A 23,936-nucleotide genomic window follows, 5' to 3' on the forward strand; every position below is an offset into this window, starting at 1 on the left:
CTCCATGAAAGGTGTTTAGTTTATTTTCTTTCAAAGCCCATTCATCCAGGTGTACACAAGCTATATTGCTCTGAATCTTCATATTTATAATTTGTGTTTTATATCACTGTAACAGAAATTTAAAGTACACTCATTCGAATAATATCTTAATTGACAAGATATTCGTGCGAACGTAGCATAAATTCTAAAAGTTTTTTCTTTATACAAGTTTTCTAATAATCGTTTCATTGTGCATCATTTGTTCCTGTCTTATTCCAAGCAGAAGTGTGACACAAAAACTACTGATACTTAAACTATTTCTATCATAGTTTGCTGTCTTCTTACGCAGTCTTCACACTCTTCATTCTTTCCACAACTCTTTATCGAATACATCATTCCTTTCTTACGATGACACAAATTACAGTCCAGAATGAGTATTGAGATAAGGACAGTAGAGAGAAAGAAGGCAACTAACATCATTCTGGGTGATGTGATGTAGACAAATAATCCGTTATTTAGCACGAGGGGTCTACTTTCTGTAGAGAAATTTTATGGAAATAAGATCATGAAGCAAATCGTAAAATATGATTATTTTGCAATTTTTCTCAAAAGTTGTGCTCGTCTAATTACACACATTACGCTTTTTGGTTAATTCTTTCCATCATAATTGAAAATTTTTTACCTGGATCTCTGCGTCTGCTACTAGAAGGGGGACTTTTATGGACTTTTTCGTTCCAGAGATTGCAAGATTTATGTTCTTCAATGACTTCAAACTTGGTTGAACCATATAGGGTTTGTGTTTTGATGTTCTTAGTGTTTTTTGTTGCTTTGCAACCAGGCAAGCATTGAGTAAATGAGATAAAGAGATAATTTAAAACAACCTTTGAATATTCACTGTGCAGATGAAAACGAGGTTGTGGATGCTTGCAATAGTCATTACATGTTCTCAAGTTTGCTGGGTTGTATTTTACTTTTCTTGTAAATTCTGTTTCGTTAACTGAAAAAAGAAAGGGAAAAGCATTTCAAGTTTAGATTTAAGTTTAGATTTTAATCAAATTCAGAAGTCCTTACTTTCGTTTGAAGATAGATTCCTGTGTTGATCGAAGTTCAAGGCTGTTAAGTTTGTACTCATGCGACAAGAAGTGTGATTATATACAATATATTTGTAGAATTTTGTGCAGTTTTTTAAATCAGGAACGACAATCTCGACTTCTATCGTCGTTTTTGGCTGGGGCCAAAAATTTGCAAGTGGAGGAATTTTATCTTTATCGATGACACATCTTTGAACTTTAACATAATATGGCTCCCTGTTCTTTGGAATGTCTGTGAAAATTTCATTATAAATCGACACAACTTCTTCTTTGAGGACTGAAACTATAATGGTGACGTATAGAATACGTTGACTTTATTATATTATGTCACTTTATATTTTATCATGGTTAAAGCCTTCGTTTGTTGTCTTACCTAACTCATTGTTTCCCCCATTCACGTTTTCGCTCCTTTCAAAAACGAACAGCATCCATAATACCGTCCGCCATATACACATTTTGCACGTGTTATTCTTTGGTAATCAGCATAAAATTAGCAATGATTTAGCTACTAAAGAGATAATTTAAAACAACCTTTGAATATTCACTGTGCAGATGAAAACGAGGTTGTGGATGCTTGCAATAGTCATTACATGTTCTCAAGTTTGCTGGGTTGTATTTTACTTTTGTTGTAAATTCTGTTTCGTTAACTGTAAACACAAAAGGAAAAGCGTTTCAAATTTAGATTTAAGTTTAGATTTTAATCAAATTCAGAAGTCCTTACTTTCGTTTGAAGATAGATTCTTGTGTTGATGAAAGTTCAAGGCTGTTAAGTTTGTACTCATGTAACAAGAAGTTCTATTATATACAATATATTTGTAAAATTTTGTGTCGTTTTTTAAATCAAGAACGACAATCTCGACTTCTATCGTCGTTCTTGGCTGGGGCCAAAAATTTGCAAGTGGAGGAATTTTATCTTTATCGATGACACATCTTTGAACTTTAACATAATATGGCTCGTTGTTTTTTGGAATGTCTGTGAAATATTCCTTATAAATCGACACAACTTCTTCTTTGAGGACTGAAACTATAATGGTGACGTATAGAATATGTTGACTATATTATATTATGTCACTTTATATTTTATCATGGTTAAAGCCTTCGTCGCCAAATATTCTTTGCATAAATATCGACCGAAACACCATCATCTAAATGAACTATGTCGTTTGACAAATTTGTCTTCCCAAATGATAGTTTAACGGTGATTTAATATTCATGACTTCTTCATCAATATCTAAAACAAACGAATTGATGTGCTATTCGTGCTGAGCTCACATAATGTACTGCAGCGACAAATGCACATTGAAGACGATTTCAAGCCGACACAATTTTGATTATTTTTTTAAAAAATTATTTGTTAGTTTTAGTCAACAAGTTACCGCTCCCCTTTCCCTCAATATGTCTGTTGTTGCGATTGCCATGGATAAACAGTTAAATAGACGTTTGACTGCAGTACTGTTGTTAAAGCAAGTTTTACTTGAGACTAGGTTAACGCATCTTTATTTTTTTATAAGTGCTCTGCTCACCCATAATGTCTGTTCTCATGTCAGCTGATTTCTTATAAATATATCTTTCTAATTCACTTCTTAGCTGTTCTTTTGAAAATATTTGAGTTACGGCGATTTTCAATAGCTCATTCGAAAGGGCTCGTCGAGAGTTTTGTTGATTTGCTGCTGGCAAATTCCACGGTAAATTTTTCTTTTTGATTGTTTTTATATAGCTGGGCAACAAAGATGTGTCAAATTCTTTACGTGGCTATATTTTTAAAATAGGAAGAGCAAACACGCATTGTAGCGCTTGTTGTAAATTTTGATAATTTTTGTTTGTCATGGGTTATGGTGTGCTACGGTGGCTATATATCCATTTAACTATTTGCGTGTTACAAAATTTTAAAGCTACATTTATATCATTGTTTTCATTACTACAGCTAAAAAAGATTGGATATGTATTAATTTTTTTGACAATATTGCATTCTTTGTTCATAAGATGAACTCCATGACTTGTTCGAGAACATAAAATTATTTGATAGCTATATAGAATTGCAAATTAGTTAGTTACTATGACAAAAAACAACTCGTCTGCTTTTGGAAATAAGTAATAAGTAATTCAGGCAGCTCATTGCTCTCAAAATATTGCAAAGTCAGTTTGACGCAATTCAATTCCAATGATGTTGTAAGGAAATCATATTTCAGAAACCATAACTGTGTATATAGCCTGTATGGGAAGAGTTTCTGCTGGGTTTGTCATATTAGGTAGAAATATTATTGTTCATTTAAACGACAATTTTAAAAAATATACATGTTTCATATGGTATACCGCTTATATCATCATTTATACTGAAGAGATGAGCATCCTTGTTAGATTATAAATATAATTTACCCTTTCCCACGGTTGTGGGAAAACACGTTGTTGGTTTTAAACAACAACGCTATCCGGCTATTGGATATCTCATGAGAATTTTTCTTGGCAGTTCATAAGATATGTAGTATCCAAAGGAATCTTGAATGGTAGATGCTCGGTATTATTGTATGTAGCTACTGTACTCAATAATGAGTGTACTTAATGAAACGTACATTATACATAAAAAGTCTAAAATCATTAATTTTCACAACGTTCTTGACATATTTCTTTGTTAGCTACACAGAACACTTCTGATTAGTTGCGCAAACGTAAAAATAAGACTTCTTATGATATTTCCGGTCAACCACCATGGCGAACACCAAAACCCATTTATCGAATATTTTAAGAAGTTTGTATAGAAAAATTTGTTAAGCACAGTTGTTTTTGCCCGGCAATCTTTAAAATAATCAGATTATTTGTTTAAAAACTTTAAATGCAAATAAACTATTTGTCTTTTTTTGATTAAGCGTGCTTTGGTTTGGCTATTAAATGGGTCAATCAGGCGATGATTACCGGAAAAGGATCGTCAGTTGGTGATCTTCAAAAGTGTAGGATACAAGGTTTAGTGCAAAGTTTCCGTACGTGGGTCAAACCACCCGCCACCTACACACTCGAATTTCAGAGCAATTGGGCATCACCCCTTTGACTGGTAAACCTTCTAAACATCCCTGTCATTCCTCCATACTATCACACCTTAAATCCACAGGACACACCGCCACCTTCGAGGATTTTAAAATACTTTCTTCATGCTCAAACTCACAAGAACTTCTTATTCACGAAAGCGGAAAGCCTCTTGATCAACAAAATTGCAGTATTGTGGTGAGTGGCGAAAATTCAAAAGAGTCAGTCAGTCAGTCATAGTGTTAACTTTCCGGGGGGTGTCGAGCAACAACGCTCACTTTATGTTTAATGATTTTTTTGAGATTTTTTATCAATTTTTCAGCGATTATTAGAAGAGAATTTAACATCAACTTCAACTCACATTAACTAAGACATTTATTTAATTGTTTCATTCTAAACTAACAATTTATTTATATATAACAGTTTATATATATATAACCGTACATCCTGTGTCCCAATTTGATGAGTTATAACATTGTATCCCCCCGTTTTACCCTCATTAGCTCCAATTCTTAGAGGAAATACCTAAATGCGCTTGCGCCATTTTTGTGCAAACTGCATAATGAATTGTGTGTATAACTATAACGCTTTTCGTTAATGCTGGCACTGTTGACAAATATATTGAAGATTTTGTAAGCTCGATTTTATAAGAATGTGAAGAATATCGGTATTTGCTGTATTGCCGTATTTGCAACTGTTTATGTATTAGCGCTGTTTATTTAGCAACCTGCTCTGAACTTCTGGTCTATCTACACACATACACTATGTGTTGGTCAGTTGGTGAATTTGTCTTAAACATACGACTTGTATGTGATACGCCAGTAAAATTGAAAGTTGCGCACACATCTTCCTCGGTTAGGAGCATTTCACAAGAAATAAAGTGCACTATTACTGTTTTTGAAGGAAAGCATTAGTTGTAGATTGCTTTGAACAATATAAGAAAGTCATGTAGTACGACTGTATGACTTTGTCGACTTTCATGTAATCCCAATGAAAATGCAAATACGAAATGAATATTCGTTAACGCAAACTTACCGAAAACTGGACTTGTTTATCAACTGATGCAAATTGTACTAAGTAAATATTTATCGAACATCGTTGTATTTTACTACTCGTTGCCTTGTTATTTAATTAGGTGGAATTTTGCGCTAAAAGTATCGCAAACAAAGCATTTTGCTCTTCTGAACACATGAACTTCTTATATGTGCCAGAAGAATAAAAAAAATACAACACAAACGAAACAAAGAAAGGAAATCAAGAGTGATTTTGTAATTTATTAGTTGTATACTGCATAGTAATAATAAAAGGTTGTGATGCATGAATGACGAATGTATGATAGTGGCGTGCCAAATGTCCTCATAATCTGTCCGCTATGTAAATGCGCATACAAAATTAACGTTTATTTACGCAATCTTGGAGCAAGTTGTAGCTATTCGTCAAAAAACAAACTGCTTAGCCTTTGATAAGCACTTCTCGAAATGAATGTCAGTTTAGCATTTTTTGAAAAGCCATGGTGCGATACTACGCATTCTTAAAACTAGTTTTATTTGCCATGTTTACTAACATTTTTTCTTAGAAACTTTGTGTGAGGTTTTGTGATGTAGCCATCAACCTTCTTTAGTATATATTGACTTACACGAACAATAGAGAGATCACAGATAACTATTTCGATCACATTTAATGTTTAACGTCAATGTCTATGGTCAACGATCTATCTTATAATGGTGAAACTACTTCTATTTATACAAGATATTAAGTATGGATATATTTGTTTCTTTACTAAGTATGGTTAATTTACAATCAACGGAAAGCTATTAGGAACTATAAAAAATATTTTGATTATTGCACATAAGTATCTCTTAAAATAATCATTTAGTTAGTTACACTTGACTTAATTATTTACTAATTACAGGAAGAATATGAGAGCATATCTCAACACTTTGCACTATCCTTGGATCCCTAGTTTAATACGTGAAAGCAGGACCGTCTACAGAACAGTAAATTGGAGAGGGGAGGGGGAGGATACTCATGTATTCAGTTGTTCCCGATTGTAAAATTTTAGTGACGGCAATTCGCATTAAAACAGGCATTAATTTTTTTTAATTCACTTTGGCTAGAAAGTGCTTTTCACTAATTTTTTTTCATTCCTAAAATATAATCACCTGCAATACAAAAACTTCCGCTTACTATCAATTTAAAAAGCAACGAAAGGTTTATTGATTACTATAACACATGCAAATAATGAATAATACGCGACATAATTAATAATTCTTAACTTCCTTGTGGTTATCATTTGTTGTGATTGGCAAATTATAGATACATTCCTAAGTCATTTATCACTAATCAATTCAGTCAAAATACTGTCTAGCTCTTCAAAATTGAGACAGTTAAACGACTTTTGTGACCTTCAATGCGAGACAGGTCAAGTAAGTTTAACGTTTTATACAACGTTTTAAAAATGCAACAAAGTTAAATTTTTTGGATGATTCGGCGTCATTCTTGTGTGTCATTTATTATCAATTCGTTGACGGCGAAAACGGTCTATTCCTTTGCTATATTTTTGAATTGCAAAGAATTTAAAAATCGTCCGCCATATTAACATTTTGCACGTGTTATTCTTTGGTAATCAGCATAAAATTAGCAATGATTTAGCTACTGATCTATTTATTTAATGACCAACCATTTATATAAAATTTAAATCAGCTTCAATGAAACTCAATATAACTATCTTTTAAACATATAATTAAATAACTTATGAAGGAAAATATGATATTTATAACTCAAAAGAGAAAGGAGAAGATAGTTATGATTCTTATGAAATAATTTTCTGTTGCGCAATAGCTAATATTTTTTTATAAAGGGCCAGTATTTTCCCATTGGTCCCAGGGCCCTACTCTGGCTTCGTGACGCACGCCACTGATACGCTGGACATAAGACGGAATATCGGCTACGTTAATTGCGGTGCAAGTAACAAACGTTTATCTACAAAAATAACGATTTTCTTGCCACTACCTTTGCAAATAAAAAAGTTGTTTGTTCCCTAAAACACTTGAATTGATTTGGTCATTATTGCATTTGGTTCAGTTATTATCCAAGATTTTATCTATTTACTCTTTGTACTTAAAATAGTCTATTCATGCTTGAGTTAGTCCACAATCAAAGAAAAGAAAACGCGGTTATATAAACACATTCTCATGCATGAAAGGTAACCAAAGTTTCAACTGGCTCTTTTGACTTTACTAAATTTACTTTTCTAATCTAATTGGACGTTCTTTGATATAATAGTCAGCCAAATCCATAAACTTATCACTGAAAAGAAAAGCTCTTGAAATGATGATCTGCCAACTGACTTGATCATTCCTTTGGTCTTAATATTCTGGTTTACGAGGAAAAAAGGCTTTTAAAAACCTTCTTCAGTGGATGCCCACAAGATGAGCAAAAAGTTGCTAGAATATGCAACAATTAAACTTGCCCATTTTACTGCTCTCAGAACACGTCAACTTTCATCACATTCACTAATAATCATGAATTCCAGTTTAATATCAATAAAGAAAATTTAATTTAATTAAAATATCTAGTATAAATGTTGACTTGGCAGAAATTAGTGCAAATGTTATACAGCTTTTAGAATATTATCCAATTATTAGAATATTACAATCACAGTTTCTGCTGAAAACAATTCATACGCTTTAATAGCGTTGCGTGGATTGTCATGAGTTGTACGTCATTCATCTTGTCGCACAACACAATGTTCAGCCATTTCTTGTTTTCACCGCCGTCGGAAGCTCTAAGTAAGAATGGGGGGGGTCTGAAAATTCAAATATCTTAGAGTCTCGAAATATCCTTCCACTGAAAGTAACCGCACCATTAAATTAGCCACCTTTTAAAATTGAAATAGCCCGGGCTTATTATTTCGAGACTCTACGGTATGTGACTTTCTCCTAGAAGATTTGGAAAAAAGCTGGGGCTTGTTAAATTTTCACAACAATTTTGAAAATTACTCAAAGGAGGTTGCAGCCTGCCCAAACCACACAGCTTCCGATGGGCCTGGTTTCAGATGCTTTATTCATTCATGTCTTCCTTTTTAGCAGAAATGTGAAACAAAAACTACTGATACTTAAACCATTTCTATCATAGTCTGCTGTCTTCTTACGCAGTCTTTACACTCTTCATTCTTTCCAGAACTCTTTATCGAATACATTATTCGTTTCTTACGATGACACAGATTACAGTCCAGAATGAGTATTGAGATGAGGACAGTCAAAAGAATGAAGGCAACTAGCATCATTTTAGGTGATGTGATGTAAGCAAATAATCCTTTATTTAGCACGAGGGGTCGACTTTCTGTAGAGAAATTTTATGGAAATAAGTTCATGAAACAAATCGTAAAACATGATTATTTTGCAATTTTTCTCAAAAGTTGTGCACATCTATTTACACACAGTACGCTTTTGGTTAAATTTTTCAATCATAATTGAAAATTTTTTACCCGGATCACTGCGTTTGCTACTATAAAGTGTACTCTCCTGGACTTTTTTGTTCCAGAGACTGCAAGATATATGTTCTTTAATGACTTCAATCGGCTTTGAACCTTCTAATATTTCTGTTTTGACAATCTTCATTTTCTCTGTTGCTTTGCAACCAGGCAAGCAATGAGTGAATGGGATAAAGAGATAATTTAATAGAATCTTTGTATATTCACTGTGCAGATGAAAACGAGGTTGTGGATGCTTGCAATAGTCATTACATGTTCTCACGTTTGGTGGATTGTATTTTACTTTTGTTGTAAATTCTGTGTCGTAAACTGTAAACACAAAAGGAAAGGCGTTTCAAATTTAGATCTAAGTTTAAATTTTAATTAAATACAGAAGTCCTTACTTTCGTTTGAAGATAGATTCTTATGTTGATCGAAGTTCAAGGCTGTTAAGTTCTTTTCCAGGTAACAAGAAGTGTGATTATATACAACATATTTGTAAAACTTTGTGTAGTTTTTTAAATCAGGAACGACAATCTCGACTTCTGTCAATGTCATAGGTTGGGGCCAACAAACTGCACATTTAGGAAAGTTATCTTTTTTCATGACACATCGTTGAACTTTAACATAATATGGCTCCCTGTCCTTGGGAATGTCAGTGAAGTTTTCATTATAAATTGAGACAACTTCTTGCTTGAGGACTATATATATAGAAAATCAATATTAATGTTAACTCATTTTCATGATGATTCAAATCATTATTTGTTTTTGTACCTGTTTTATTGTTAGTAGTCTTGTTCTCTGTTCCACTATGCACATTCTTGCTCATGAATACCACACATATTATGCATGTATATATAAAGATGATAAAGACACCTAAAGAAGACAAAGATTGTTTTTCAGAAAATTCATCGTTTAATGCTCATTATTACACACGTGAACTGCTCATTTTATGAAGCATTTATTTTATCGTGAAAAAATACAAGGGATGTTGGGTTATGGTGTATTGTGTTTCAGTAAATCACTCAATTATATTATTAACAAAATAAATTCATTAATCGTAGATTTATGTCATCAAACAAATTTGTCAACACAAATGAAAGTATCTTTAACTGTCTTATTTATAAGAAATTGATTAAATAAGGTTTTTGAAGACTAAATTGATGCATTTTCTCCATCATAAATGAACATGCATTGCTCACCCATTTCTTTTGTTTTTACAAGCTGATTTCTCTAAGATATCTTGTACAATGTCATGTGTATTGTCTCTCTTAAAATTCACAACTTAGCTTCGCTTTTATAAATAATGAGTTCTGAAAAGTCTTTTTATACTCTCTAATTTAATTACCATTGTTTTATAAACCTCAAAAATTTAAGATTTTAACCACAATTGAGATGGAAAATAGTCTTCAAAGACATCCTATATTTTGATAAGTACTATGATTGTATTTGAACGGAATGTCCTTCATATGTAACCGTTATGTAGGTACTCTCATTTAATTGTTTATTTACTATATAATCAATGGTTATTCATCCCTGAACCATTGAAGATAGCTCGTCAAAACTATGTAATTCAACCAGTTTTATATTAAAGTCTTTTATGTCACTATGAATTTATAAACTGGCATTTAAAATGTTAAGATTTCTTACTCTTAAACCATTGTTTGCTTCACTTTTAATTAAGTTACTGTAAAATTCAAATCATAAAGAAGAATCTGAAAGCGTGGGCCCATAGCATCATTATTTTCTCATTATTCTCTCATATCCTGCACTATGGTCAGGCTGGCCTATCCTTCTCTCAACTTGCTTAAAAAGTTAATATTTACACTGTTAATCATATCCCTCAATTAAACGATCCTACGTCGGCACATTATATTTTGACGTAAACATTACTGAGTTTTCAATTTGTCATGTTTTGTGAGTAATATGAAATGGGAAGAATTTACAGGTAGAATAAATTGTCGAAATGCCTAGTTACATAGCTATTTAGTTGAGATGTAACTGTTGATTTGCTTCTGGCAAATTCCGCGGTAAATTTTTCTTTTCGTTTGTTTTTATATAGCTGGGCAACAAAGATGTGTCAAATTCTTTACTAGGCTTTATTTTTAAAATAGGAGGAGCAAACAAGCATTGTAGCGCTTGTTGTAGATTTTGATAATTTTTGTTTGCTATGGGTTATGGTGTGCTACGGTGGCTATATATCCATTTAACTATTTGCGCGTTACATAATTTTAAGGCTACATTTATATCATTGTTTTCATTACTACAGCTAAAAACAATTGGATATGTATTATTTTTTGACAATATTTTATTCTTTGCTCAAAAAATGGACTCCATGACATGTTCGAGAACATAAAATTATTTGATAGCTATATAAAATTGCAAATTAGTTAGTTACTATAAGAAAAAACAACTCGTCTGTTTTTGGAAATAAGTAATAAGCAATTCAGGCAGCTCGTTGCTCTCAAAATATTGCAAAGTCAGCTTTGAACGCAATTCAATTCCAATGATGTTTAAGGGAAATCATATTTCAGAAATCTATTACTGTGTATATAGCCTGTATGGGAAGAGTTTTAAGTGACAGATTTGAATTGAGGCAATTGCATGAGTTCCAATGACGTTTTAGGAAATTACATTTTTTTTATAAAACAAAGACTTTATTGTGGTCACGAACTTTAATGCTCTCATTAACGTATTTGTCATCTTGAACGACAATATATGTAGTTCTTAAGAACTGTAGAAAACTCAAATGAAGATAGTTATTATTAAGATATGCTCTCATATTCTTCCCGTCATTAGAAAATCATTAATTCAATAACTAATTAGATGACTAATGTTAAGAGATACTTATAATGTTATCAAGACAATATTTTTTATAGTTCCTAGTAGTTTTCCGTTGACGTCAATAAACCATATTTGCTAGCGGAACCCAAAATAATCTTACGTAAATTTTGTATAAATAGAAGCAGTTAAATCATTGTAAAATAGAAGACGTTGAACATTAGATGTAATCGTATAGTTATGTGTAACATTTGTTGGTGTAAGTCAAATTATACTAAATAAGGTACATGGCTACATCACAAAACCTAACAGTTATAAAATTATGGTGATGTCTGCCGAAATGCATCGTGTCATTTTAATTTTATGTAATATCCTCATTTTGGTGTTCAACTGTTCTTTGGAGAACTACTTAATTGTCAATCACCTTGACAAATACGCTAATCAAAGCAATAATTAAAATATTTTTAAATTGAAGACAAAAGGTAGCAAAGCAAAGCATTTGAGCTTTTGCAAACGACAAAGTGACAATCTATTAACTGTTAAGCGGTAGCCTAGCCATCTCAAGAGTTGCATTGTCATGCTCTGTAAGTTTTTTAACCCGATATCATTGTTGGTTTCCTAATGGATATTGTTTTGACAGTGAACAAACACCAAAATACGTACATAGCTGTGAAGGACTTTCTGCGGTTAACCGTTATAAACGCGACCCAAAATTTAACGTCAATGTCGTTAATTCTTTTGTGCTATCTTTTTGGTCTTGCTTTGTCAGTTGTTCAGTGTTGATTTATTTACAGCTTATTCAATATATGCAATCAAATACTACATATTAGCATCGTTTTGTAATATGATAATTAGTTATTATACCATCAATGTACGCCAGTGGTAAAAATTTCCTTTTCAAAATACATTACTGAAATTATTTTCTGTGGTCTGCTTGATATCCATTGGAATGACTGATTTTGATAAGACATTAAGTAATGCTTGAAAATTACACTTTAACTTTGCTCTTATAAAATCGATGCATGTAAATGTACAATGTACTTGCATTAATCTACTGCGGATTTCTGCCAGTAAGTAATCAATGACCCCGATGATTTTATCAAAGAACGTCACGTGCAAGTTCTAGAAAGTCGCGAAAGAGAGTTTGCTTTTTGTACAAATATATTAATACAATGAAAATGAGAAAATTTTGAAAAGCGGGCTGGGTTAAATAGCATCAGAAAAAGTATGCATCATCTTCTTGTAGTTTTATGACACAAACATGTCTTTGACCGTCGGTGGGGTATTTTATTCAATATTCATCGACGACTTCTAGGTACACTATAATTGTTGCTATTGTCTTTTCCGGTGGTTTTTTATGACTTGTCAAAAAATGTTTGCATTTCAATAATTGTCATATTTCTTAATATCATATGTTGTTTTTACTTTAAAAGTTGGTGTTTACATTTGCAATTTCTGGTATTGTACCAAGTACGATCTTTAAGTAAACTTTTGCAGCGGTAAAATAAAAGGAAACTTAAAGTGACCAACTAAAGGCACAGAGGCTTGCATTGAATGATCCTTCTCTGCCGCAGTGTCAATTACGGTTTGACTTAGTGACTCGTATCAATCAGCACAGTCAATTTTGAAAAGATTCACCTATATTTGCCTGTTAGTCTGAAGAAACTTAAATATTTGACATTGTTCAATGAAAACCACACATGGAGAAATAATAAAAAATAACCATAGCATAGCTAATTAGTATCCAATTTGTTTGTGGTTCAACACAGCAAGTTTTTTGTAGTTGTTGACATCATTTTATCAACATGTAATGATCAATTCATTTAAAAAACAATCCATGAATCCTGGAGAAGCCTGATATGATTTTCCCCGTCTACTGTATAAAGCCTCGTGAAATTAACCTCGATTTAGTTTCAATCGTGACTTTATCCAATTTGTCAGCAATGAGCCGCTTGATTAACTGATTTCACTAAAGGAACACATTTACATTTTTTGTTATTAATCCTCATAAATTACAATACGTTTGTCTATTTGGCAAAACAAATCATGTCCTTTATTGCTTATATTAAGCTATATTGTATGCAACATATTGTAAAGTCAAATTTCAGCTTTAGAGATGTTCATTTATCTCTACAAATTTGCATTTTTATACTGGAAAAATACTTCAACTGGGTTTGTCATATTAGGTAGAAATATTATTGTTCATTTGAACGACAATTTTAAAAAATATTTGAGAAAAACGACGATTTTTTTGAGAGCAAACATGTTTCGACATTATCAGAATGCCATCTTCAGTGCAGAATGATTAGTGTTAAGTAATATGATACATAATATGATATGAGTAAATTAATTACAATGAGTATTAAGTATTAATAACTATAACGTAAGTTCTAAAAATAAGTATTAAGAATTTATAACAAAAGTATTATTATAAAGTAAATATAGTGTTGTAGTGGTGAACTTGGATATTTAAATCGGGATTAGTTTTATTAATGTGTAGAGCTTCCTTGATTTTGAGTGAGAAAGTGGATTGATCAGTGTCGATGATTTTAAAACAGGAAGGTGAGAATTTGTTTTTACATGAAGGAGAGGCTTGAAGATGTTTGTAGATAGTGGAGTTTTTGTCTGTGTGAGTATGCTCCTTTATCCTGGTAGATAATTGGCGAGAAGTTTCACCAATATAACGGGAATTACATCCCGCACATGAAAATTGATAAACTACCATAGATTTGGAAAGTTCGGACGAAATCACGAACGAAACTGGTTAAATAACTACAGCAACAACAAACCTTTATTTTACCGCAGATACGTTGACGACATTTTTTGTATTTTTCATAACAAAGACGAAGCATTACTCTTTTACGAATACATCAACAAACAACATCAAAGCATAAACTTTACATACGAAACCGAACAAGACAATCAGTTACCCTTTCTTGACATCTTACTAACTAAATCACATGAAAACTGTATGACCTCTACGTACCACAAACCAACATATACAGGACTACTGACTAACTTTTTAGTTTCACACCATTAAATTACAAAATTGGACTGATACGAACACTGACCGACAGAGCACGGAAACTCAACAACACAGACATCGGCTTTCAACGTGATTTAAAGAAACTAATATTCACTCTCCAACGTAATTCTTTTCCTTTTCATTTCATCAACAACACTATACAACACTATTTGGACAACAAGAAAAGCACTGACTCATCTAACTCCACAACTAACACTAACGATATACAACAACCTGACAATAAACGTTATTTCAAACTACCTTACATAGGTGATTACTCACGACACACACAACGCAAACTCACACAAATCATTAAACGCTACTGCACTGACATTGACGTTAAACTTATTTTCACATCTTTCAAAATAAAATCTTTATTTTCGTTTAAAGACCCACTTCCCGAACTTTCCAAATCTATGGTAGTTTATCAATTTTCATGTGCGGGATGTAATTCCCGTTATATTGGTGAAACTTCTCGCCAATTATCTACCAGGATAAAGGAGCATACTCACACAGACAAAAACTCCACTATCTATAAACATCTTCAAGCCTCTCCTTCATGTAAAAACAAATTCTCACCTTCCTGTTTTAAAATCATCGACACTGATCAATCCACTTTCTCACTCAAAATCAAGGAAGCTCTACACATTAATAAAACTAATCCCGATTTAAATATCCAAGTTCACCACTACAACACTATATTTACTTTATAATAATACTTTTGTTATAAATTCTTAATACTTATTTTTAGAACTTACGTTATAGTTATTAATACTTAATACTCATTGTAATTAATTTACTCACATCATATTATGTATCATATTACTTAACACTAATCATTCTGCACTGAAGATGGCATTCTGATAATGTCGAAACATGTTTGCTCTCAAAAAAATCGTCGTTTTTCTCAAGTGTTTTTTAAAATTGCTGCTAATTAGAAATTATTTAAAAAATATACATGTTTCATATGGTATACCGCTTATATCATCATTTATACTGAAGAGATGAGCATCTTTGTTAGATTATAAATATAATTTACACTTTTCCACGGTTGAAAGTCTATACTTTTGACCGGATAATGAGGATTCAACAACAACGCTAGATTGTGATGCATGAATTACGAATGTATGATTGTGGCGTGCCAAATGTCCTCATTATGAAGTACAGAAGTATGATTGTTTATATAACAAATTTTCGAAATATTAAAACCCAAACCCATGTTTTCTTTTTTGCTTTCGCTCTCTCTTCTTAGCACACGCAAAGAAAATAACACGCTACAAGTCTTCCTCTTCGATTGACTGCCGCCATTTTGAATATATCATATAGTAAGTGTATGGTGACTAGTTCAAATTAGATACGATACATACGATTAATGGAAACCAGTTCATCGCGATAATCGCTTCTGTCGTTTGATCACCGCAGGGGACTTTTTTCAACAGACAGAAACGACTCTAGCGACAGAAACGATCATATGGAAACCAGGCATATGTGTCCGCTATGTAAATGCGCATACGAAATTAACGTTTATTTACGCAATCTTGGAATAGTTGTAGCTATTCGTCAAAAAACTAACCTTCGTGGTCTCCATCTCGTAATTCCTTCGCTAAAGTGAAAAATTCGCTATGTTGAGATCTCTTTTGGAATATCGGCCTGATCCAAAAACGTTTGCGGTATTGCGGTATTTTTCACGCTGTATTCTTCGAATTCGCAAATAGAGTAAAAGAATTATTTGCTTTCTAGTCAAAGGACTCATTCTTCACTCCTTAAGCGTCCGCCATTTTTTTTCCTTAGCTCGCTAAAAAACAGTTATCAAACAACGAGTACTCGAAACAGACACGAACAATGGCGAGTTCTCGCAGCGAGCTGCGAGTTGATTCGTGCGATAGGTGGAAATGAGGCACGACAGCGTCGCATTTAATGCGACGCTTTGAAGATATTCGGTTTATATCGCATTTCCGTCGAATAAAATTCAACGCATTAAATTCGACAGATTAAATTCGACGGAAATTCGACTTATAAAACAGGCCTTACACGAACAATAGAAATATCACAGATAACTATTTCGATCACATTTAATGTTCAACGTCAATGTCTATGGTCAACGATCTATTTTACAATGGTTAAACTACTTCTATTTATACAAGATATTTCGTATGGATATATTTGTTTCTTACTAAGTATGGTTAATTTACAATCAACGGAAAGCTATTAGGAACTATAAAAATATTGTGATTATTGCACATATATCTCTTAAAATAATCATTTAGTTAGTTACACTTGACTTAATTATTTACTAATTACAGGAAGAATATGAGAGCATATTTTAACACTTTGCACTATCCTTGGATGATCGTGACTAAAACACCACACGAGTACATACGAGTACATACCAGTGAACTCGACATTTGAATAACTGGAATGATAACCGAAGCCAAAAATTGAAGCCAAAAAAATATTTGTCGTCATCATTCGTCATTACCCGTCAGGCTCTAGTCTCTCGCATGTTCATTTTAATTTTTTTAAATCATTTGTGCCTTGGTAATGATAGAGTTCGGATCTTGATCAGAGCGTAAAATAACGAAATTTTGGAATGAAAAGGTTCACGGAAAGTGAATCAAAGTGATAAATCGAAAAGCAAGGTGAGGTGAACTTAGTCGATCTGCTCTTACGCTGCGGTTTTCCTTTAAAACAAATCAAAGTCTTTAAGGATATTCAATTATTGATATCGAGATGACAACCATTTAGTATTTCAAGCACTATTAAAATCGATGAAAATACAACCGCTCTGTAAAAGTAAAATGGGAGTTATAAACTCAATATTTTTATGAAACTGGATATTCAAGTTTCTTTTTTCTTCGGAAAAACAGATCTTTAAATCCACTGAATTGACAAAAAAAAGACAAACACTGTCTGACACCGTTCGAAAATTTACCTTCCGATGTAACAAAAATGTTTGCTTGAATATTTTCTCGTCATATTTTCTTATTGTATTGTCTTTTTAGCATACAGTGTAATTTTCAGTTGGCTTTTCCTAGTTTTAAGTTGTGAGTTACAACGAACTCACTGTAGTAAAGTTTCAGCTGTAAAAAATAACCTTTTGCGAAGAGTTGGCCTCGTGTGTTGTTTGTCGTGATGTTGTTCATATGTTTATGCTTTTGCAATTTGTTTTCAAATTTATAATGGGCGTGTATGTTTGGCACTCAGGGGAATGATACTGACGTACAAACCGCGTGAACATTCGACTTTGAAGGACTGGAACTGACGTACAAACCGCGCAAGAGACTAGGACTTTGGCTTCAACTTTTTATCTATAAAATGTATTGTCGTTATCATTCCAGATATATATATATATGGAGTTCACTGGTACATACGAGTAACATACGAGTACATACGAGTAACATACGAGTACATACGAGTGACATACGACTATTTTCTCGTCAACAAATGAGAGACAACACAATTTCTTCAATACATTGATATTTGCGTTTGTTTTTCCTTGTATTTGTGTGGACTTTGGAGCAACCTTTCGATGGATTTAAATGCTGAAAAGGTATTTTACTTTCATACTACATTCATTTGTATGTTTTAGTTGAATTTGTTATAGATATTTTGTCGATTCGATTTGCCAGTATTTGAGCGCTTTTTGACACACTTTCACCTAGGAAATACATATTTATGAAAGCGATTAAATAAACAACGTATAAATAAAGCTTTCAAAACGTGCTATATGAAATAAATGTACATTATATATATTTGAATTAAATGAGAGTTGCACTGTGTTACGTATATATATCATATTATTCGTACAATTTCAGCTTACTTTTCATGTTTTTAAAGTTCTAGCTGATATAATTCAGTCTTTTAACTGCAAAATCAGTATCTTAAAGACCAAAATGAATGTATAATCGCTTTCATAAATATGTATTTCCTTGGTGAAAGTGTGTCAAAAAGCGCTCAAATACTGGCAAATCGCATCGACAAAATATCTATAACAAATTCAACTAAAACATACAAATGAATGTAGTATGAAAGTAAAATACCTTTTCAGCATTTAAATCCATCGAAAGGTTGCTCCAAATTCCACACAAATACAAGGAAAAACAAACGCAAATATCAATGTATTGAAGAAATTGTGTTGTTTCTCATTTGTTGACCAGAAAATAGTCGTATGTCACTCGTATGTACTCGTATGTTACTCGTATGTACTTGTATGTTACTCGTATGTACTCGTATGTCACTCCTATGTACTCGTATGTCACTCCTATGTACTCGTATGTTACTCGTATGTACTCGTATGTACTCGTATGTACTCGTGTGGTGTTTTAGTCACGATAATCCTTGGATACCTAGTTTAATACGTGAAAGAAGGACCATCTACAGAACAGTCATTGGGGAGGGGAGGGGGAGGATACTCATGTATTCAGTTGTTCCCGATTGTAACGTTCAAGTGACGGCAATTTGCATTAAAACAAGCATTAATTTTTTTCTAATTCACTTTGGCTAGAAAGTGCTATTTACTATTTTTTTTCATTCCTAAAATATAATCTCCTGCAATATAAAAACTTCAGCTTACTATCAATTTAAAAAGTAACGAAAGGTTTATTGATTACTATAACACATGCAAATAATGAATAATACGTGACATAATTAATAATTCTTAACTTGCTTGTGGTTGTCATTTGTTGTGATTGGCAAATTAAGATACTTTCCTAAGTCATTTGTCACTGATCAATTCAGTCAAAATACTTTGTAGCTCTTCAGGAAAATCTCTGAATTGAGACAGTTAAACGACTTTTTCACCTTCAATGCGAGACAGGTCAAGTGAGTTTGACGTTTTATACAACGTTTTAAAAATGCAACAAAGTTAAATTTGTTGGATGATTCGGCGTCATTCTTGTGTGTCATTTATTTATTCGTTGAGGGCGAAAACGGTCCATTCCTTTGCTTTATTTTTGAATTGCAAAGAATTTAAAAATCGTCCGCCATATTAACATTTTGCACGTGTTATTCTTTGGTAATCAGCATATAAATTAACATTATTTAGCTACTGATCTATTTATTTAATGACCAACCATTTATATAAAATTTAAATCAACTTCAATGAAACTCAATATAACTACCTTTTAAACATATAATTAAATAATTTATGAAGGAAAATATGATATTTATAACTCAAAAGAGAAAGGAGAAGATAGTTATGATTCTTATGAAATAATTTTCTGTTGCGCAAAAGCTAACATTTTTTAAGAAGGGCCAGTATTTTCCCATTGGTCCCAGGGGTCTACTCTGGCTTCGTGACGCACGCCACTGATACGCTGGACATAATACGGAATATCGGCTACGTTAATTGCGGTGCAAGTAACAAACGTTTTATCCTACAAAAATAACAATTTTCTTCCCACTACCTTTGCAAATAAAATGTTGTTTGTTCCCTAAAACACTAGAATTGATTTGGTCATTATTGCAATTGGTTCAGTTAATATCCAAGATTTTATCTATTTACTCTTTGTACTTAAAGTAGTCTATTCATGCTTGAGTTAGTCCACAATCAAAGAAAAGAAAACGCGGTTATATAAACACATTCTTGTGCATGAAAGGTAACCAAAGTTTCAACTGGTTCTTTTGACTTTACTAAATTTACTTTTCTAATGTAATTGGACGTTCTTTGTTATAATAACCAGCCTAATTCATAAACTTATCACTGAAAAGGAAAGCTCTTGAAATGATGATCTGCCAACTGACTTCATCATATCTTTTGCTCTTAATATTCTGGTTTACGAGGAAAAAAGGCTTTTAAAATCCTTCTCCAGTGGATGCCCACAAGATGAGCAAAAAGTTGCTAGAATATGCAGCAACAACACTTGCCCATTTTACTGCTCTCAAAACACGTCAACTTTCATCACATTCACTATAATCATGAATTCCAGTTTAATATCACTAAAAGAAAATTTAATTTAATTAAAAATATCTAGTATAAATGTTGACTTGGCAGAAATTAGTGCAAATGTTATACAGCTTTTAGAATATTATCCAATTATTAGAATATTACGCTCACAGTTTCTGCTGAAAACAATTCATACACTTTAATAGCGTTGCGTGGAGTGTCATGATTTGTACGTCATTCATCTTGTCGCACAACACAATGTTCAGCCATTTCTTGTTTTCACCGCCGTCGGAAGCTCTAACTAAGAATGGGGGGGGTGAATTCTGAAAATTCAAATATCTTAGAGTCTCGAAATATCCTTACACTGAAAGTAGCCGCATCATTAAATTAGCCACCTTTTTCAAATTGAAATAGCCCCGGCAGCTTATTATTTCGAGACTCTACGGTATGTGACTTTCTCCTAGAAGATTCGGGGAAAAGCTGGGCTTGTTAAATTTTCACAACAATTTTGGAAATTACTGAAAGGGGGTTGGGGATTGCAGCCTGCCCAATCCCTACAGCTTCCGATGGGACCTGGTTTCAGATGCTTTATTCATTCATGTCTTCCTTTTTAGCAGAAATGAGAAACAAAAACTACTGATACTTAAACCATTTCTATCATAGTCTGCTGTCTTCTTACGCAGTCTTCACACTCTTCATTCTTTCCACAACTTTTTATAGAATACATTATTCCTTTCTTACGATGACACAGATTACAGTCCAGAATGAGTACTGAGATGAGGACAGTCAAAAGAATGAAGGCAACTAGCATCATTTTAGGTGATTTGATGTAAACAAATGATCCTTTATTTAGCATGAGAGGTCGACTTTCTGTAGAGAAATTTTATGGAAGTAAGTTCATGAAGCAAATCGTAAAACATGACTATTTTGCAATTTTTCTCAAAAGTTGTGCACATCTAATTACACACACATAACGCTTTTTGGTTAAATTTTTCAATCATAATTGAAAATTTTTTACCTGTATTACTGCGTCTGCTACGATAAGGTGTACTCTCCTGGACTTTTTTGTTCCAGAGATTGCAAGATTTATGTTCTTTAATGACTTCAAACGGGGTTGAACCATCTAGGATTTCTGTTTTGACATTCTTCCTTTTCTCTGTTGCTTTGCAGCCAGGCAAGCATTGAGTAAATGAGATAAAGAGATAATGTAAAAGAACCTTTTTATATTCACTGTGCACATGAAAACGAGGTTGTGGATGCTTGCAATAGTCATTACATGTTCTCACGTTTGGTGGATTGTATTTTACTTTTGTTGTAAATTCTATCTCGTTAACTAAGAAAAACAAAAGGAAAAGCGTTTCAAATTTAGATCTCAGTTTAAATTTCAATTAAATACAGAAGTCCTTACTTTCGTTTGAAGATAGATTCTTGTGTAGATTAAACTTCAAGGCTTTTAAGTTCTTTTCCAGGTAACAAGAAGTGTGATTATATACAACATATTTGTAAAACTTTGTGTAGTTTTTTAAATCAGGAACGACAATCTCGACTTCTGTCAATGTCATAGGTTGTGGCCAACATAATAAACATATAGGAATTTTATCTTTATCGATGACACATCGTTGAACTTTAACATAATATGGCTCCCTGTCCTTGGGAATGTCAGTGAAGTTTTCATTATAAATTGAGACAACTTCTTCCTTGAGGACTGGAACTATAGAAAATGAATATTAACGTTAACTTATTTTCATCATGATTCAAATCATTATTTGTTTTTGTACCTGGTTTATTGTTAGTAGTCTCGTTCTCAGTTTTACTATGCACATTCTTGCTCATGAACACCACACATATTATACATGTATATTTGAATCTGATAAAGACACCTAAAGAAGACAAAGATTGTTTTTCAGAAAATTCATCGTCTAATGCTCATTATTACACACGTGAACTGCTCATTTTATGAAGCATTTATTTTATCGTGAAAAAATACAAGGGATGTTGGGTTATGGTGTATTGTGTTTCAGTAAATCACTCAATGATATTATTAACAAAATAAATTCATTAATCGTAGAATTATGTCATCAAACAAATTTGTCATCACAAATGAAAGTATCTTTAACTTTCTTATAAGATAATGATTAAGTAAGTTTTTGAAGACTAAATTGATGCATTTTCTCCATCATTAATAAACATGCATTGCTCATCCATTTCTTTTGTTTTACAAGCTGATTTCTCAAAGATATCTTGTACAATGTCTCTCTTATAATTCACAACTTAGCTTCGCTTTTATAAATAATGAGTTCTGGAAAGACTTTTATACTCTCTAATTTCAATAGCATGGTTTTATAAACCTCAAAAATTTAAGATTTTAACCACAATTGAGATGGAAAATAGTCTTCAAAGACATCCTATATTTTGATAAGTACTATGAATATATTTGAACGGAATGTCATTCATATGTAATCATTATGTAGGTACTCTCATTTAATTGCTTATTTACTATACAATCAATGGTTACATTTCCAAATATGGAATATTCGATATGAACTTGTCAACTTGAGTTGACAAGTTGTGTACTTGAGTACTGAAATTGTGAACTAAAGTTGCAAAGTACTGGCAAACGCGAAAGGTCTTTAAACCCTGTAGCCATTAGGCAATAAATCCGTTCAGTAAGCAAGGAAAAGCTTTAGCGATAGAAGTAAGAAATGAAATACTTGAAAGGTGGTTAAATAACCAGCGTTTGACAAACATTTTGAAACAACTAAGTCTACCGTATAAGACTATATCAAATATAATAGATCTATGGGTAGACACTGGTTCTATTGCACCTCGCCAGGGCGAACGTGATGTTCGAACCACGCGTACAGATGACGTTATTGCATACGCTGAATATCTAAAAGTTAAAAAACCATCTATTTACGCAAAAGAGAGTCAGCAACACCTAGAAAATAACAAAGTTTGCCTTCCAGCAAACATACCTAGCAGGTCTTCCATTAGTAGAATTTCGAAAAAAGATCTTGGTTACTGTAACAAGATAATAAGTCAAATTCCTCGAGAAACAGAACGGCCGGACGTTATGGAGAAGTTAGAAGCCTACGTAGCAAATATTTCATTGATTGATTGCAACCGTATGCATTTCTTTGATGAGTCGCCTGTAGTAGTTACGAGTGGCAACAGACGTCAAGGGCACAGTATGCAGGGTACTACTGCATTTAAAACCCAACGATACTCTTCTAGTGCTTCATTTACTGTAAATCGCATTATATTACTCATAGAGCGCCAAATTTACGATACTTTTCTAGTGCCACATTTACTGTATATCGCATTATAACACTCTTAGAGGGCCTTCAAACGGATTAGAATTGCAAAAGCTTTTCCTTGCTTACTGAACAGATTCATTGCCAAATGTCCACAGGGCTTAAACACCTTTCGCGTTTGCTAGTACTTCGCAACTTTAGTTCACAACTTCAGTACAATAAGTAGGTACTCTCATTTAATTGATTATTTACTATACAATCAATGTTTATTCATCCCTGAACCATTGAAGATGGCTCATCAAAACTCTGTAATCAACCAGTTTTATATTGAAGTATTTTATGTCACTATTAAATTATAAACTGGCACTTAAAATCTTAAGATTTCTTACTCTTTAACCATTTTTTGCTTCACTTAATTAAGTTACTGTAA

At 32.7% G+C, this 23,936-nt stretch overlaps 1 protein-coding gene and 1 long non-coding RNA gene across 2 annotated transcripts; both read right to left on the reverse strand.

The window, feature by feature from the left end:
* Nucleotides 1-935: 935 nt before the first annotated feature.
* LOC124435611 lies at nt 936-1,112 on the reverse strand. The gene is made up of 2 exons (XR_006945087.1): nt 1,051-1,112; nt 936-976 (listed from the first exon to the last, which is right to left on the reverse strand). It is a non-coding gene; the product is annotated as an uncharacterized LOC124435611 (long non-coding RNA).
* A 7,023-nt stretch (nt 1,113-8,135) lies between these two features.
* Nucleotides 8,136-22,085, reverse strand: LOC124435253. Its single transcript, XM_046985192.1, has 4 exons — nt 22,031-22,085; nt 21,661-21,963; nt 21,271-21,585; nt 8,136-8,432 (listed from the first exon to the last, which is right to left on the reverse strand). The coding sequence occupies exons 1-4, from the start codon at nt 22,083-22,085 to the stop codon at nt 8,206-8,208; spliced, it is 900 nt and encodes a 299-aa protein (XP_046841148.1). The 3' UTR covers nt 8,136-8,205.
* Between the last annotated feature and the right edge of the window lie 1,851 nt (nt 22,086-23,936).

The sequence above is a fragment of the Xenia sp. Carnegie-2017 genome, unplaced genomic scaffold (assembly GCF_021976095.1).
Source record: "Xenia sp. Carnegie-2017 unplaced genomic scaffold, XeniaSp_v1 HiC_scaffold_14, whole genome shotgun sequence".
NCBI lineage: Eukaryota > Metazoa > Cnidaria > Anthozoa > Malacalcyonacea > Xeniidae > Xenia > Xenia sp. Carnegie-2017.

Coding starts and splice junctions, on each gene's coding strand:
- LOC124435253 (XM_046985192.1), bottom strand. CDS start 22,085: ATGAGCAAGAATGTGCATAGTAAAACTGAGAACGAGACTACTAACAAT. Junction 21,586..21,660: donor GAATCTATCTTCAAACGAAA/GTAAGGACTTCT, acceptor TGTTTTTCTTAG/TTAACGAGATAGAATTTACA. Junction 8,433..21,270: donor TAGCAGACGCAGTAATACAG/GTAAAAAATTTT, acceptor ATTTCTCTACAG/AAAGTCGACCCCTCGTGCTA.